The sequence below is a fragment of the Nelumbo lutea genome, chromosome 4, assembly GCF_056320005.1.
Source record: "Nelumbo lutea isolate HS-2025 chromosome 4, American lotus-T2T, whole genome shotgun sequence".
NCBI lineage: Eukaryota > Viridiplantae > Streptophyta > Magnoliopsida > Proteales > Nelumbonaceae > Nelumbo > Nelumbo lutea.
The window spans coordinates 10,018,110-10,032,713 of NC_142687.1; the positions used below are offsets into that span (position 1 = coordinate 10,018,110).

The window sequence follows — 14,604 nt, forward strand, 5'->3', positions numbered from 1 at the left end:
GGGAATATTTAAAAATACATACTTATTTAAATAAACACTTATTTTTCGGCTGAGATTATTACATCAATACACTTATATGCGTTTAAGAAATAAGCCAGAATAAATGCTTATTTAAAAAGCCCAAATTTTAAGTGTTTATTTCCTTTTTGACTTATCTTGGTCAGTCATGTCATTTTGAAAATACCTGTACCATATTACTATTCCTGTTTGAAATAAATGCTTTTTCACCAAATATTCAAGAGTGCTTATTAGAATAAGCACTTAATTTTTAAATAAGTAGTCCCGAACTCCACCTAATTAGAAGAGGCTTAATTGTGATTTTGAGTGTCAAATCTGTGGAAATCGAGAGGAGGGCCACATTATTGTTTCTTGCTAGATGGCCTCGGTCCCTAGTGGAAGACCATATCCCTGGACCGAAAATGGACCATTAGAATGGTGGAAAGATATCATAGCAACAAAACGTGGCAAACAGCTATGCTTTTATCATGTGGTACCTTTGAACGAATAGAATGCTGCCTTGAAAATCTTCACAGGCTAAGGCTATAATATAACAGGATTTGTTACATAGGTGGCTCGTTATAAACAGCATGGTGAGCAGAAGATCCGGATTCTCTCTTTTATTGTGAAATTTCTTATCAACTTGAAGGTTCCTTCAAGTTGATAAGAAATGAAGAATCTTGTAGCAGCTAAAAGTGTTGCGGGATTTGTCACTTGGTTTGGTGCTTCCACTGGTTGAAGGTATTATTACTGGTCACATAGCATCCAGTCAAAACAGTGAGAAAATGGAAATATCTCTCGTACATATATGTTAAATTTAGTTCCTAATGTACGTTTCATACTTTGTACATATTTTGTGCGGTTCAAATTGAGTCAGCTTGGGCTTGAATCGGACTTGGGCTACCCAAAGCCTCAACACAAGCCCAACCCAAATTTAGATCATGCAAGAGACCCCGAGTCTTCTAACCCAGGCCCATCCCGCAACTCGAAAACTCAGGCCCAACCCGTCTAGGTGAGACGAGAACAGCGCTCCCAACCTCTAGAAATCGAGATTTGAAAAGGGATCAAATCGCTTCGCTTGGGCGTCGTGGTGTGTAAGGGTTAGGTTTACCGATGACCGATGAGAATTGGACCGTGTCTCCTTTCTTTCCATTTCTTTTCCTCGTAGAAAATTTGAACCATTTGATGAATGAACACAACACAGGCAGGTGTTGATCAGATTGTCGTATATGCGGTGCACATATGGTTTTGTGGGCCCAATAAATTGGACGTCCGAGATTTATGTGCATCTTCCTCGGTGCATTTGTCGGTTAGGAATATATGCGTCCCTATCCATCAGCGAAAGCCCTTTGGCGTCTGGGTGAGAAGAAAAAAAAAAAAAAAAAAAAAACAAAAGAAAAACAAAGAGCAGAGAAAAAAGATTTACATATTTTTAGTGAACAACAGTGAGGGCCTGTCTAAAATCTAAATGGGGTTTGCCGTTTAATCGAGAACATAACAAAGAGAAACTTTCTTTTGTTAGCTGCAGCTTCAGAAGTAATTTTGGAAACTTCTTCATTCTTTCACATTTCTCTTCATTTTCTTTACAAATCTTTCAGGTGGATATCTGCTAATCCTTAAAGTCGAACGGGTTCGAGTCAAAATCGACGGACATGAAGGTTTTAGTTCTGTAGCAAGCAGTTCTTGCCTTGGCTACAAGAATGACTATTCCTCTTGGGTCTTCTTTGTCTTGGGTTGCTCCATCTCTTTCTCCTACTTATTCCAAAGGATATTTGAAGGTATTCCTCAACTTCTTTCATGGTTTTGTTTATCAAATTATCTCAACTTCTGTTTATACTTTATACTTTTTTTCAATCATATTAGGGTACAGTCTATCAATGAAGTTTTCGTTAGGGTTCTTACCGATATGTGCAATCGGAGATTGTGTGGTGCTGGAATCCATGATATACGTTATTCTGATTTCTTTGAGTTTGTCGTGGTTTTCTGTTAATGGTTTAAATACCAAGAACTATGGTTGGCTATCTCTAATCGAAGCTTGCAATCTGCTTCCTACGGAAGTATGCTTTATCGAGTCTCTATACAGAGGTGGATGATAAGAGTTTTAGTTCCATAAGTGCTCATATTGCCTTTCCTTGTCTGGTTTTCTCTTGCCTACTTGCAGTTCCTGTCTCTAGATATTCCTTTTTATAGGTTGAATCATTTCAGGTTGGTCTTGATAGTCCTTTTATTAGAAACACATAAAGAATGTGTTATAGGTATCTTTTTCTTCTGTTTTCCTTTTCCACTAAGGAAATTATTCGTGCACACAAGCCTGCTTTGGTAGCATAAAGGAAAAGTTACTCGCAATATATTCCAATAGTGAACCAGTTATTGTCTGCGCCTATAGAAGTCAAGAAATCATGGTATCTGTTCCTCATTTTTCAAGATAGTTTTTGGATTTGTTCTTGACCTGTAACACATGTAACATCTTTTGGTGGCTACCTTCTTTGGTTGTTGATTACTGGATAAACAGAACCAGTATGTATAGGAGGGTGACATATTTGGTGGCACAAAAGGGTTCCACATACAACAACCAATTTTTGTTTGGTTGTTGTATCAATTTTTTGTGCTAAGTACCTCGTCATTAGGTTTGCTTCCAAGTGGCCGATGACTTAGAGGCCGAATTGAACTTTTGCTGGATGAGGATCTGGATGCTGAGCTGACCAGGCCGAGCTTGGGGCAGATTAGGTGCCGAGTTAACTGCGCTGAGCTGGGCAGGTTAGATGCCGAACTAATTGGGTCGAGCTAGGCAGATTAGGTGACGAGCTGACTAGGCCGAGCTAGGCAGGTTAGGTGACGAGCTGACCAGAGTGCCGAGCTGGATTGATTGTTGAGATTCGTAGTTTAGAGACCTACAAGGAATCAATGTCAGAGGACCCGGGGTGGCTAACCCGGCGAGGTCACTCCGATGCTTAAGTCAGTACTTTCATAGTAGACTACGAGCTAAAAATCACAAAGTATGAGAGATAGAATATGCTTACTTACCCCCCCCCCCCCTGTCATTGGGGTTGGTGCCTTTATATAGGCATTGTTTGGCGTGGGCTTCACACACCATATCCGAGATTTCCAAGAAGTCGTCTAAGTGGTCCGAGATTCCTTGAGGCAACCGCCATGCACGTTGACCGCCCTCCAGATCTTTCAGCACGTGGGCCAACTTCCAAGGATTGTGGGAGTGTTAGGATATGCATGCCGAATTTGTCGTTGAGCATGTCTCGCAGGTCGCCAAGTCACCGCTTGTGCCAGGGCCAGGCCGCTAGGTGGGACACCATCAACTTGGCTAAGGCAAGTTATTGCCAAAGTGGTTCCGGGTGTCACCTAGTTGTTCCGAGATGCTATGTGTCACAATATCTTTGGAGGGCCAAATCCGCCCTCATCATGTTCCTCATTTTTCAAGTTAGTTTTTGGATTTGTTCTTGACCTGTAACATATGTAACATCTTTTGGTGGCTACCTTCTTTGGTTGTTGATTACCGGATAAACAAAACCAGTATGTATAGGAGGGTGACATATTTGGTGGCACAAAAGGGTTCCACATGCTTTCTTATCTACTTCCTATTAATGGGGAAATTTTATTCTGCCATTTGGCCAGGCCAAGCTCTTCTATAGGTTCAAATGTTGAGGCTTTCAATGTGGTTAGCAATCTGTGGAAAACATCCATTTGGTAATCGGATATGGGGCTGATGTTGAATAGGAGGTGATGACATGCCCAATTGCGTGACTTCTTTAGGCCTTCATCTGAGGAACATGCTGGTTTAGCCATGTTATCTCTACACGTGGCTGAAATATATGATAAGTTATTTACACAAGAAGCTTGAGGCCCTGAACAACCTGTTTAGAGAACTTCTGTCCATATAGGTATTCTGAATAATTTTTCAATCACAGATGGTAATTTCTATACACATTCGGAAACACAAAGTTTCTGTATTGCAAGTTAGTCAATAGTCATAATATTTTGCAGTATAGCTGTCAAAACAGAAAGGCCTTAACTCTAGTAGTTCTGTAGGCAATTCTATTTTCTTAACACCAAGAAGCAGGACAAATTTTTCTTGTTGACCTACCCAAAAAGAGGACCTGATGTCTTACATCAACTACCAACTTCACCCTTTTACCTGATTGGCAGCTTGGAGAAAAACCTTCTTGATATGGGTTATCAATATGGTGATTAAAATTAACATTTCGTCCTCTCTTGAACTCATTTTGGGTTTAATAGATACATTTATCATCAATAATAAACATCCTAACTACAATATGAGTGAAAGTATACAGAACTATAGTCCAATTGTAGTGAAAGGTACAGGCATGGTGAATACACTACTTACAATAAATAGAAGAGCTTCTTTTTTTTTTTTTTTGGTGGGTGGAGATGGTGGTTATGTCTATAGATTGCAGAAAGTATGATAGTGAAAAGAAATGGGCCAGGAAAAAGACCTTGTCATAAGACCATGGGTCAGCAGCTCATATTTGCATCCCACATGCCATATATAGCCCATATGCTAGGCCCATTCTAGCAGTGATGGCCAGCTCAAGTGGGGCCCATGCAGGTTCTCTCACTCAAAGATTTGAGGCTCATGCAGCTTCTTCAGTCAACGCTTTGATTTGACATCATATCAAATAAGGATTAAGATGATATTGTAGATTATTTCTTTCCTTGTTTAGTTACACTTGGTGAAGAAGATAATTATATTGTACATCTCAAAAAGGATTGAGTGCTCATCTATATATACCATTGTAAGTTTTGTAATGAGTGTTTTGAAATGATGAATAAATGAATTTTGAATTGCTCCTGCAAGTTGATGGTTTGGTGCTGACTCCAAGCGTATGAAGATGCTACTTCTTCATCTTTAGGTGTCAACTCCTAGAGGAACTTAATTCTGCTGATTCCATTAGGACCTATCTATTTTTTTTTTTTTGTTTGTTTTGTCTGTTACTAGCTCATTGCTGAATATTATTCTATTAAGTCTCTGCCTGCCTCAAGATTCCTGGTCTGTTTATTCCTTTTATTGTTCTACACATTTACAATGTGGATCATATCTCTCACTTCCCTTTGCATTTTCTCTTCTCTGTTACAAAATTCCTGCAATCCCCTTTAAAATAGTACCGCATCCATTCTCACTGCCATCTATATTTCTACAAACTTGTAATCACTGTGGGAACTCATTTCCACCCTACTTCAATTCTGCGTCACTTGTTTAATCAATTTCCGATCACTTACTGTTCTGTCTGACCTACTTTCCAGTCTCTCTCAGTTCTTCATCTTCAATCATCTAAAGCACCTTTACCTATTGGATGCTACACGTGAGGGATTTTGGGTGGGTTTGCTGTATCAAAGCATGCTCTGGAAGAGAATAGAATACAAAACATTTTGGTCATATAATCAAAAGTAAAGAGAAAAAAACTGTTATTATTATGACTTCAGAACGAAAAGACACTGGAGAGATATTTATCAACTAAGAGCAATAAAAGAAAAGCATATTGTGCAAGTAAAAAAAGGATTATATTCATTATTGCAGAGTAAGGATAAAAAAGAAAGGATAAAGAGGCAGAAAATTGTCTTTGTTTTGTCAATGCCTTTTTTTATATAATTTAATTTATTTTTTAACTTTTACACATGCAGATGCACATCTTGTAAGCTACACCAAATTCCCAGGAGTGATCCATTGTTCAAAATTACGAACTTACTATTCTTCTAATTCCTTCCTGTCTCTAATGATAAAAATTAAAAACTTTTTGGACCTTTATAACCAATAGAAGAGACCTGTATTCTGCCAAAAGTTTTTCTAAGGAGTTCCTTGTATTGTGTGTGTGTGTTTTTTTTTTTTAATTTTTTATTTTGATAATTATCCTTGTGTTGTGGTTCTGCTTAATCAAAATAGTTCTGGGGGTGTTCTATTTTTTGTTCCATGCATGCCATTTTGTGTGACTGCTGAATTGCTGGTCTTTCCCTCTTTCCATGGGCCTGCATTTTCTTTTCATCTATTAATAATATTGCTTTTAATCTTGTCACTGATCAATAAGAATTGTACAAACATAACACACTATTTATGAAGTGATGATTATATTATAACCTTCTTACTGTCTTCACTAATTTCTCCAATCATCTTTGAATCTTGAATCAGAAATTTTCTAGGTGGCAAAACCATTTTTAGACTCGACAAGCATAGGGGGCGTTCTACAACATGAATTGGTTTTTTTGTTGCTGGTTCTAAAAACAAATCAAAACCACGTGGTTTGGAAACAGTTTGTTTCTCAAAATAAGAACACAAAAAACATGTTCTCGGTTGTGTGTTTGTTTTCTGTTTTCAAAACTAAAACCAAAAATATGTTCTTGAATCTGGTTTCAAAAACATATTTTTTTGATCAGTTATTCTAATTATTCTACTTCATGTTCCATGAAACATATGATTTCTATACTAAAAAGATTGTTTTTGTTTTAAAAACCAATATTTTGTTGGTTCCAAAAAATGTATTGTTTTTTGAAACAAAACCTACTTGTTTTTCCTTTTGAAAACAAAAACAGAGTTCAAGAACATGTTTTTGTTTTTTGCTGATGTGGCGATTCCAAAAGAAAAATGAAACAAAAACAATCATGTGATAGAATGTCCCCATAATAAACCCTCTGTAAACTTGGGGCTGTATTTGCACGTATGACATTTAAACGGGTTTACTTGACCATAGTAGACCTTCTTTGTTGATGAACCTTGGTTTGAATTTTCATTTTGCTTTGCATGTGGCTTGTGTCTGGATACTTTGGCTAGAGCTTACTGGAGAAAAATGATTATTTAGAATTGAAAACAAGAAGGTACATCTTGAACGAGGGCTTGCAACTCCTAAACTTAGAATTAAAAGCTCCACTTATGTTGGTGGAACTTCTAATTCCAATGGTTTTTAAAGTTGTCTAGTATCAATACCATTCTGGTGAATCAAAGAACAAAATTTTCATATATGCTTCACTAGAAATTTAGTTCCCATGGCAGGTCCAATCCATAGTACCTATTATCTAAAGGCCAAAGATGGCTTCAGTTATGTAATAAAGCCATGACTTGAAATTTAATTCTCTTTCTCTCACACACACACAACTTCAAAGTTTTAATAATTATTATAGTTATGTAATGAAGGTGAGGGTGGGCCATTGCCTCACTAGGTATTGAGAAGGAGGTGATGTAGAATCGGGATAGGGTTTCTACAAATTTCAAACTGGTGGTGAGATTTGTTAGGTGAAGGGGCTTTAGGTGATTGAAGATGAAGAATATGGATGGGAAAGCAAGTAGACAGCTGGATGCCCATCAAAGAATAAGCAAAACTCAGAAGAGAGAGAACTCTTGCTGTTAGGATCAATGTTTTAAAATGTGGAGGCGTGACATGAGGCGTTCCACTACCTAGTGGCATGAGGGATAGTTCAGAATGTAAGAGGTGTAAGCCTCCTTGAGAGGAGGGGGGCCAAGAGGAAGAAGGAAGAGGAAGGGGAGGAGGAAGAGGAGGAAGGGGGATCTCATTTTTTCTTTATTTTTAATAAAAATGTTTTATATTAAGAAGAATAAAGATGCACAACACTAGTTGAAAGGCGCACCTCCAGGTGTATGCCTCCCGCAACTTTTAAAACACTGGTTAGAAGAAGTAATGGGGGAGAAAGAGATAGGAAAATATAGAATAATTCCTGGTAACAACCAGGACTCTAACTCTTAACACAACTCTAATAACACTTTTGTAATCCTACTAAAATTGACAAGGCACCTACAACTAGAAAATAAATTTAAAAACCAAAAAATAGCAGAAAATAAATTCTGCAAACAGCTTGGCTGATGGCTTAGCTAAACAAGGAATTCAGAGGCAATCTATGTTCTGGGCTGTTTTGCAAAATGTGGGATAGTTTCTTTTGGGCTTCATGCTTTAGCCCACAACTTTTCGTTGTAATTGCCTTTTAATGTAATGAATTAAATTTTGTGTTGCTGATAAAAAAAATATTCTATCACCCAAGTTGGTATATCTGATTCTCCTTTACAGCTTCAGGTCCTTGGGGCCCTTGATCATTTGATTGGAGAGGCAAAGATCTTGGTGTCCAAATTGAACTGCCGGATCAAGTTGGTATCTAGATCAGCAAATTGCCTTGCTGATGCTTTAGCTAGAGAAGGTGATATAAGAGAGGATTTTATTTGGGGGCCCTGGGCCCTGTTTTTAATTTTAACAGTGTAAATGTAGAAATTCTTTGAGGCAGTCTAATGCAGTTTTTGTTCTGGATCTCCTTATCAATCTCATTGTAGTGAGTTCTTTTTTTTTATCATGTCTATGTGCCTACATGTGAACATCAACTGTAGTATACCTTTTTTTTTTTTCCCTCTAGAAAGATAAGCTTTATGGGTTCTCCCTATATAACCTTTCTACATGTATCTTCTTCTTGTGTTTGATTTGTCTCTTATGGGCCTATTGTTATTTGTTGCCATTTGATTAAGTATCAAGTATTGCACAAATACGCATGTATTATGTTCACATGTGTGTGCCCACATGTGAACATCAACTGTATACCTTTTCTCTAGAGGGATAAGCTTTATGGGTTCCCCGTAAATAATCTTTCTACATGTATTATATTCTTGTGTATGATTTCTCTCTTATGGGCCTATTGTTATTTGTTGCCATTTGATTAAGTATCAAGTATTGCGCAAATGCAGTTATTAAATATTCCTTCCAAGGGCTTTCCTTAAAGAAACCTTATCTTATTTCCTCATTTCTAACTCTCATGCTTTACTGTCCAGCTAAATCTATTGCGAGGATACTTTGATGGCGGTGAGCGATGTGATTTGCAGCAGCTGAGTAGTTTTAAGGGTATTTTCATAGTCTCTTAGTAGATACTGAGATTTAAAATCCTGGTTTGGGCAGTTGATGCAACCTGGCTGAAAATTCACACGTATGTAAGATATATAGACTTAGTCAAGTACAATTTATTGTAAATTGTAATTTGAGACCTTTGGTTTACTATACCAGTAGTCCAGCACCAAGTTCATTTCTGCTATTCAAACAAGATAGAGTAGGCTTGACAGGCTTGACCGCACTTATACCACCTTGGATGTTCAATTCCAATAATCCCTTCTATTTTGAACTTATACCACAATGACACGATGCCATTTGTGGCAGTGACGGCATCTTATGACTACATTGGAGCTGACTGTGATCTTGCTCAGGCCCTGCAAGCCTCCAAACATTCTACAAGTTAATAAGTTGGGTTGCTAATGTGGCATTGCTAACACTTCAGGGGTTGGGTCTGATAAAATCCAATCAAGACACCTCAGTTGTTGGTAATACTGGGTTTTGTAGTCTGTTGTACATGTCTTGCTTGTAGCAGAACGGAAGGCCTTTTGTTCTAGTTCATATACTTGTATCTTAGGGCCAGAGTAGGGCTGTCAATGGATTTGGTGCTAATCCACATTACTAATGCTCAGTTCTTTATGTTCTTGTAGCCAAACCAAGCCAACTCATGTGCTTATCATGGAAGAAAAACGATGTATCATGGAAGGGAAATGAAAACTTCTCACGGAGGCAATTAATTCTATTTGCTACTTCAGAAGGCCAGTCGTCAGATGTTGAATTCAAGTCATATGCTTCTCAGCAAGAAAACCAGCATCAATCTGAAGTGAACTTTGGTGAAGGCACTTCCTATCTCCACTTTGAGGGAACCAGGGGAAAACCGGGTCTTATCTCGTTTTATGGTTACAGAAAACAGGAGGAAATACTTGTATCAAGACTGAGAAATGATAAACAGAACCTTCTGGTGTTTGTTGGTCCAGTTGTTCTTGTAGCTTCTTTCATTCTACCGTCACTTTATTTGCGCAGGATACTTTCTGCTATATTTGAGGACTCCCTACTAACAGGTAAATATACTTGTACAGAATAATTTATATTGACAAATAAGTCTGAATGTAATAGGTTTAGGTCAATTTTGTTACACAAAGATCAGATAACCTTTGGCAGATGTATTGACTAAACAAGTTGCGAACAGAGATCAGATTCTCTAGTAATCCCTCCCCCCCCTTCCCGCCAATATAACAATGGGTAAAGTAGCAGAGGCTATCTAGGGATGCTAGGGGTGCTTGATACATTTTCCTTTTACACATATTTCATTCTTTTACCACTAATCAATATAAGTGGAAAGTTACCAATAAAAAAATAAAATAAAATGTTTATGCAAAAAGTTAATTGTCAGAACAAAAAAAACTGGGGTAATCTATCATCTTTAAGTGAAATGTCAGGACACATGCAACCCATGGATGGTTTTCATCTGAAAGATCCTAACTGAATGGAGGACCAAGCCAAGGGGCCCTTCTGGATTGTTCTTTTAACATTTGAAAGAGTGTGAGAAGTGGGGTGTTTATAGTTGTTGTGTTGAGTTGATTCTGAATAAGAAGGTATTGTAGGTGCAATCTATTTGATGATGGGTAAAATGCCCCTTTATGGTGACATGTGAACATGGTGACAAAAGAAGGAATAGCCAATATCTTTTACATTTTAACCTTTTTTTTTTCTTTTATTATTGTTCTTACCAAAAGTGTGAATTTGCAGATTTCCTCATATTGTTCTTCACAGAAGTTCTCTTCTACTGTGGGGTTGCTTTCTTCCTTCTACTAATAGACCGTATGCACAGACCTGCTAAGATAGTTTCTCCCAAGAGTAGCCAATGCACAGACCATCTGGGGCAGCGGATCTCTTCGGTTGCTGCCTTAGTACTTAGCTTGATAATTCCTATGGTGACAATGGGCTTTGTCTGGCCATGGACTGGGCCTGCAGCTTCAGCTACTCTTGCACCATATTTGGTTGGGATTGTCGTGCAGTTTGCATTTGGGCAGTATGCCAGATATTTGAAATCACCTTCACGGCCTGTCATTCCCGTTATCTTTCAGGTAAAGACTTCCATGATTTGATCAACTTTTGTCAACGCTAGCAATATGTTCTATCTTGTTTATGAACTCCCTCCCTCTTTTTTCACAATATCTGATGTTTTGAATAATTGTTTCATTTGCTAATAGTACTTCTATGAATTGTGTCAACTTTGCAATCATTTACACAGTTGGGCAGTTCACATGGAAATGCCGTCATTATCATCATTGTTGTCTTGATCACATAAATGATTTTCTTTGCTTATACCTTATTTAAGACCATGTTGTCCCTAAAATTCTGCTTTGTTCTGATGCTTAGTGAACCCAACTGTTGATTTCTCTCTCTCTCTCTCTCTCATATGAATGTAGCGTGTTTTCTTTTCTTAATTTTTAGAGTTCTTTGATTTCGTGAGTTACACTACAATCTCTTTTTCTTCAAGTGCTTATTGATCTTCTGTAGAGACACTTCATTGGTTTATCCTGTTGGTTAGTAAACTCTGCACTAATCCATCTCATCATTTTTGTCCTGACTAGATTCATTTTTAGATACTACCTGTGTTTTGATGACTTGTTGTAGCTAGCTAACACAAATATTATCAACCAAAGGTCAAGATCCCATCACTTCATTATTGAATAGGATATGATGCTCGACTGTTCTTAATGGATTATGATGATTATAACAATAATAATGCATGTTTGATATTATCAGTGTTGGATTTTTTTGGTTTTAGGGTACCGCTTCTCAAACCTTTCCTGACTTGGGCAAACATAACTTGTCTACCACATTTGCTTAGGGTTTTGTGGTTGGTATTATCATTGTTTATTTACCAGTTTTAATTTGTAAAGGTTTTTCTTGAGGTGACATTTATATGCTTATTGTGAACTAATATCAAGCAATAACATTTTTTATATTAATTAGTAAATTTGGATTCTTGGACACAGCAACATTTTGGGTTTTCCAAGTTCTCCATATTTCATCCCCTCTGCATGAATTAAGGCAAATGTTAGAGTTGTATTATGTATGCCTTTTCCCTATATCGTGATTCCAAAGGAGAGTGCTTGTTTTGAAACTTTCAGGTTTATAGATTACACCAATTAAATAGAGCAGCACAGTTGGTGACAGCTCTGTCCTTCACTGTCAGAGGAGCTGAAACAACTTCACATAACTTGGCTATAAGCAACTCTTTGGGAACATTGATGAATGTTCTTCAATTCCTCGGTGTTATCTGCATCTGGTCACTCTCAAGCTTCATTATGAGGTTCCTCCCTTCAGCTGCCATACCTGAGTGATAAGTATCTCTCAAAAATGTTTGTAGCAACATCCTTGTATTCTACAGAGAAGATCTGTGTTTATTTTTGTTTTACTTGAGGTGCTTTAGAATGGGAATTAGACTGTTGGACCCAGCTGCTGATAAAGATGGCATTGCTAGAGAGAGACCAAGGACAGAGAAGAGAGCTAACTGCCTACTGTAGTTTCTTAGTTCAAGTAGGAATGAGAGTTATGATCTTATGGTTGCAGGGAGGAACATCAACCAATTTAGTGAAGAGCAATTTCATTTTCTGGTGCATTGCTGCATTAGATCACCGAAGTCGTGAATAGTTGAGTCCAAGAATGCTCCAACATCCTAAGATGGGAATAAATAACCTGCATGAAGAAGATGAATTGCTTTAATTGGGCAAATTTGTTTCTATTGCATATTTTCTTATGTAACTCAAAACTGGGGGTGAATCTGGTGATTACCGTCTTACGGTTAAGGTGTACTTGTTATGCCTCTTTAGTAATCGTCAAAGCAAATGGACAAATTACTTGGGATTTTTTTGATCAAGATTATTGAGAATTCATTTGAATCAGTTGATTCTGTACATTGCATATCTGATTATTTACTTTCTTTTGTCGATGTTTTGATGAATCGATGGTTATTACTTGTTACTTTAGTGTTTCTCTACGGCAATGATCGGTGACATGCGAGAACTTTGGTCAATAGTTCATCGCACATGCATTTATTTTCAGTTTTCTTGTGTTTTTAGTCCTAGCCTTTGTTTGGCTGACCACCAGGTCTGAGAATTTGTCCTCCGATTTTTAGAACATTGGTCATTCCTTGGTTCATTCAGGTTAACCATGTAAGTCTTTAATTTCTCATTTGGTTGGATTGATTCAAGATTATTGGTCGAATGTTTTGTTGAACATTTTTATCGAGTGATTTTTGACTTAAACAACTTATAGAGGGTGTTTTTTTTTTTTTTTTTTTTTTCTTTTTTTCCGGAGCATTTTTAATGGTACTTAAATGTCTTAAACATGAATAAACAATTATGCATTGGGGTATGTTCATAATGTACGGTGATACCAAATAATCAAACAAAATTTTTTCTTACATTTTGGACTTTTGATAATAACTGCTTGAAGGGGGTGTTCGACATAGGGGTGCAACTTGGGCGGGTCCTACCTGAGTCCAGACTGATCCAATCCAAAATTTTACATGGGCTGGGTTTGTATTTTTGATCCTTGAAGCTGAGTTTGGGTTTAAGACTTTTGGACTTTTTTATTTGACTGGGTCTGGACCTGCCCTTAGGTAATTCAAACCTAGTCCGATCTTATCTTAATCCATACCCAACCCAATTATACATTTTTAGGAATAAAATACAACTGCTATATTAGCAACTTTTGAGAGCCCTCAAATTTTTATTTCAGAAAAAAAAAACCCAAAAACAGCTGGTTGGTAAAATTTCCTATTGGTCTTAGTGGAGACTTGGGATCAAATCTTACTTGCACCTGGGTTGGGAGGTTATGGTCTTTTGGGGTTACTCCCGTTGTATAACCCTTCAAATAAACCACTTCGTTATCGAATACCCCTAATCAAATTCTTTATTATCTGGAAACCCAAGTCTTGGAGTTTCAGGGTACATTTGGGTAATAGTAATATTAATCAAATTCTTTATTAATCTCATCGTTTGTCAATAGAATCATCTCTCTTTGACTCCATTGTTTGAACTCGCAGAGAGAAAAATCTCTGTTAAGAATAGGCTCTAGTTATACAAATTTTGATTTTGGAGCACCACTTTTCACGGGAATATAGATTGTACGTTATACCCTCAAGGGTTGTTGTTTTAAGGGATAGACGTCAACTCTAACACTAACACCAACACCATCTAAGCTGGTTGAACTGACAACATTGTTAGAGGCTGAGGCGGTGGATGTAGCCGAAGGTATTGTCAGAGGCAACGGTGGGTGGCGATACCAATGAATAGATTGCAAGAGAAAGAAAATGAACAGTATTTTCGCTCTTAATTCATATTATTTTAAAAAAGTTAACATATTTTTAAAATTTTATTAAAAATATTATTTTTATTGATATTATGGCCCAAAAGCTGCCATTCTTAACTACAATCCCTTGTTTTAATCACTTAAAACTTCTGTTCTTCTTCATCACTAAATTTGATTTTCGATCTCCACTCTATCTCCCTGAATTTAAACTTTATTATGTCAATTCATTTTCGATTCCTTCTTCATTTCCTTTTAGGTTTCTTTATCGAATGTGACGCCACCACACGCTCTGATATCGATGGCCTATCATGGGTCCTTGACAACAAGTATGTTTTCTTGCGAGTGCCCAAATCAGTGATTATACCCGACAACCCTACTTTGCCCGGACTCTCTCTACTTCCCGTCTCTCTCTTGAGGTTTGTATTCGTCTGAAATCCAGAAGGTT

At 37.3% G+C, this 14,604-nt stretch overlaps 1 protein-coding gene across 2 annotated transcripts; it reads left to right on the plus strand.

Annotated features, from left to right (window-relative positions):
* The first annotated feature begins 1,068 nt into the window (after positions 1–1,068).
* LOC148853831 (uncharacterized) lies at positions 1,069–12,748 on the plus strand. 2 transcript variants are annotated; one of them, XM_088986177.1, is made up of 5 exons: positions 1,069–1,775; positions 8,783–8,852; positions 9,485–9,895; positions 10,584–10,921; positions 11,975–12,748. In XM_088986177.1, exons 1-5 carry the CDS (start codon positions 1,698–1,700, stop codon positions 12,185–12,187), a joined length of 1,110 nt encoding a protein of 369 aa, XP_088842303.1. In that variant the 5' UTR covers positions 1,069–1,697; the 3' UTR covers positions 12,188–12,748. The 2 variants fall into 2 exon arrangements, with proteins under 2 accessions (XP_088842303.1, XP_088842304.1); XM_088986178.1 differs by having other exon boundaries at positions 1,307–1,775; positions 8,783–8,934.
* The last annotated feature ends 1,856 nt before the right edge of the window (positions 12,749–14,604 follow it).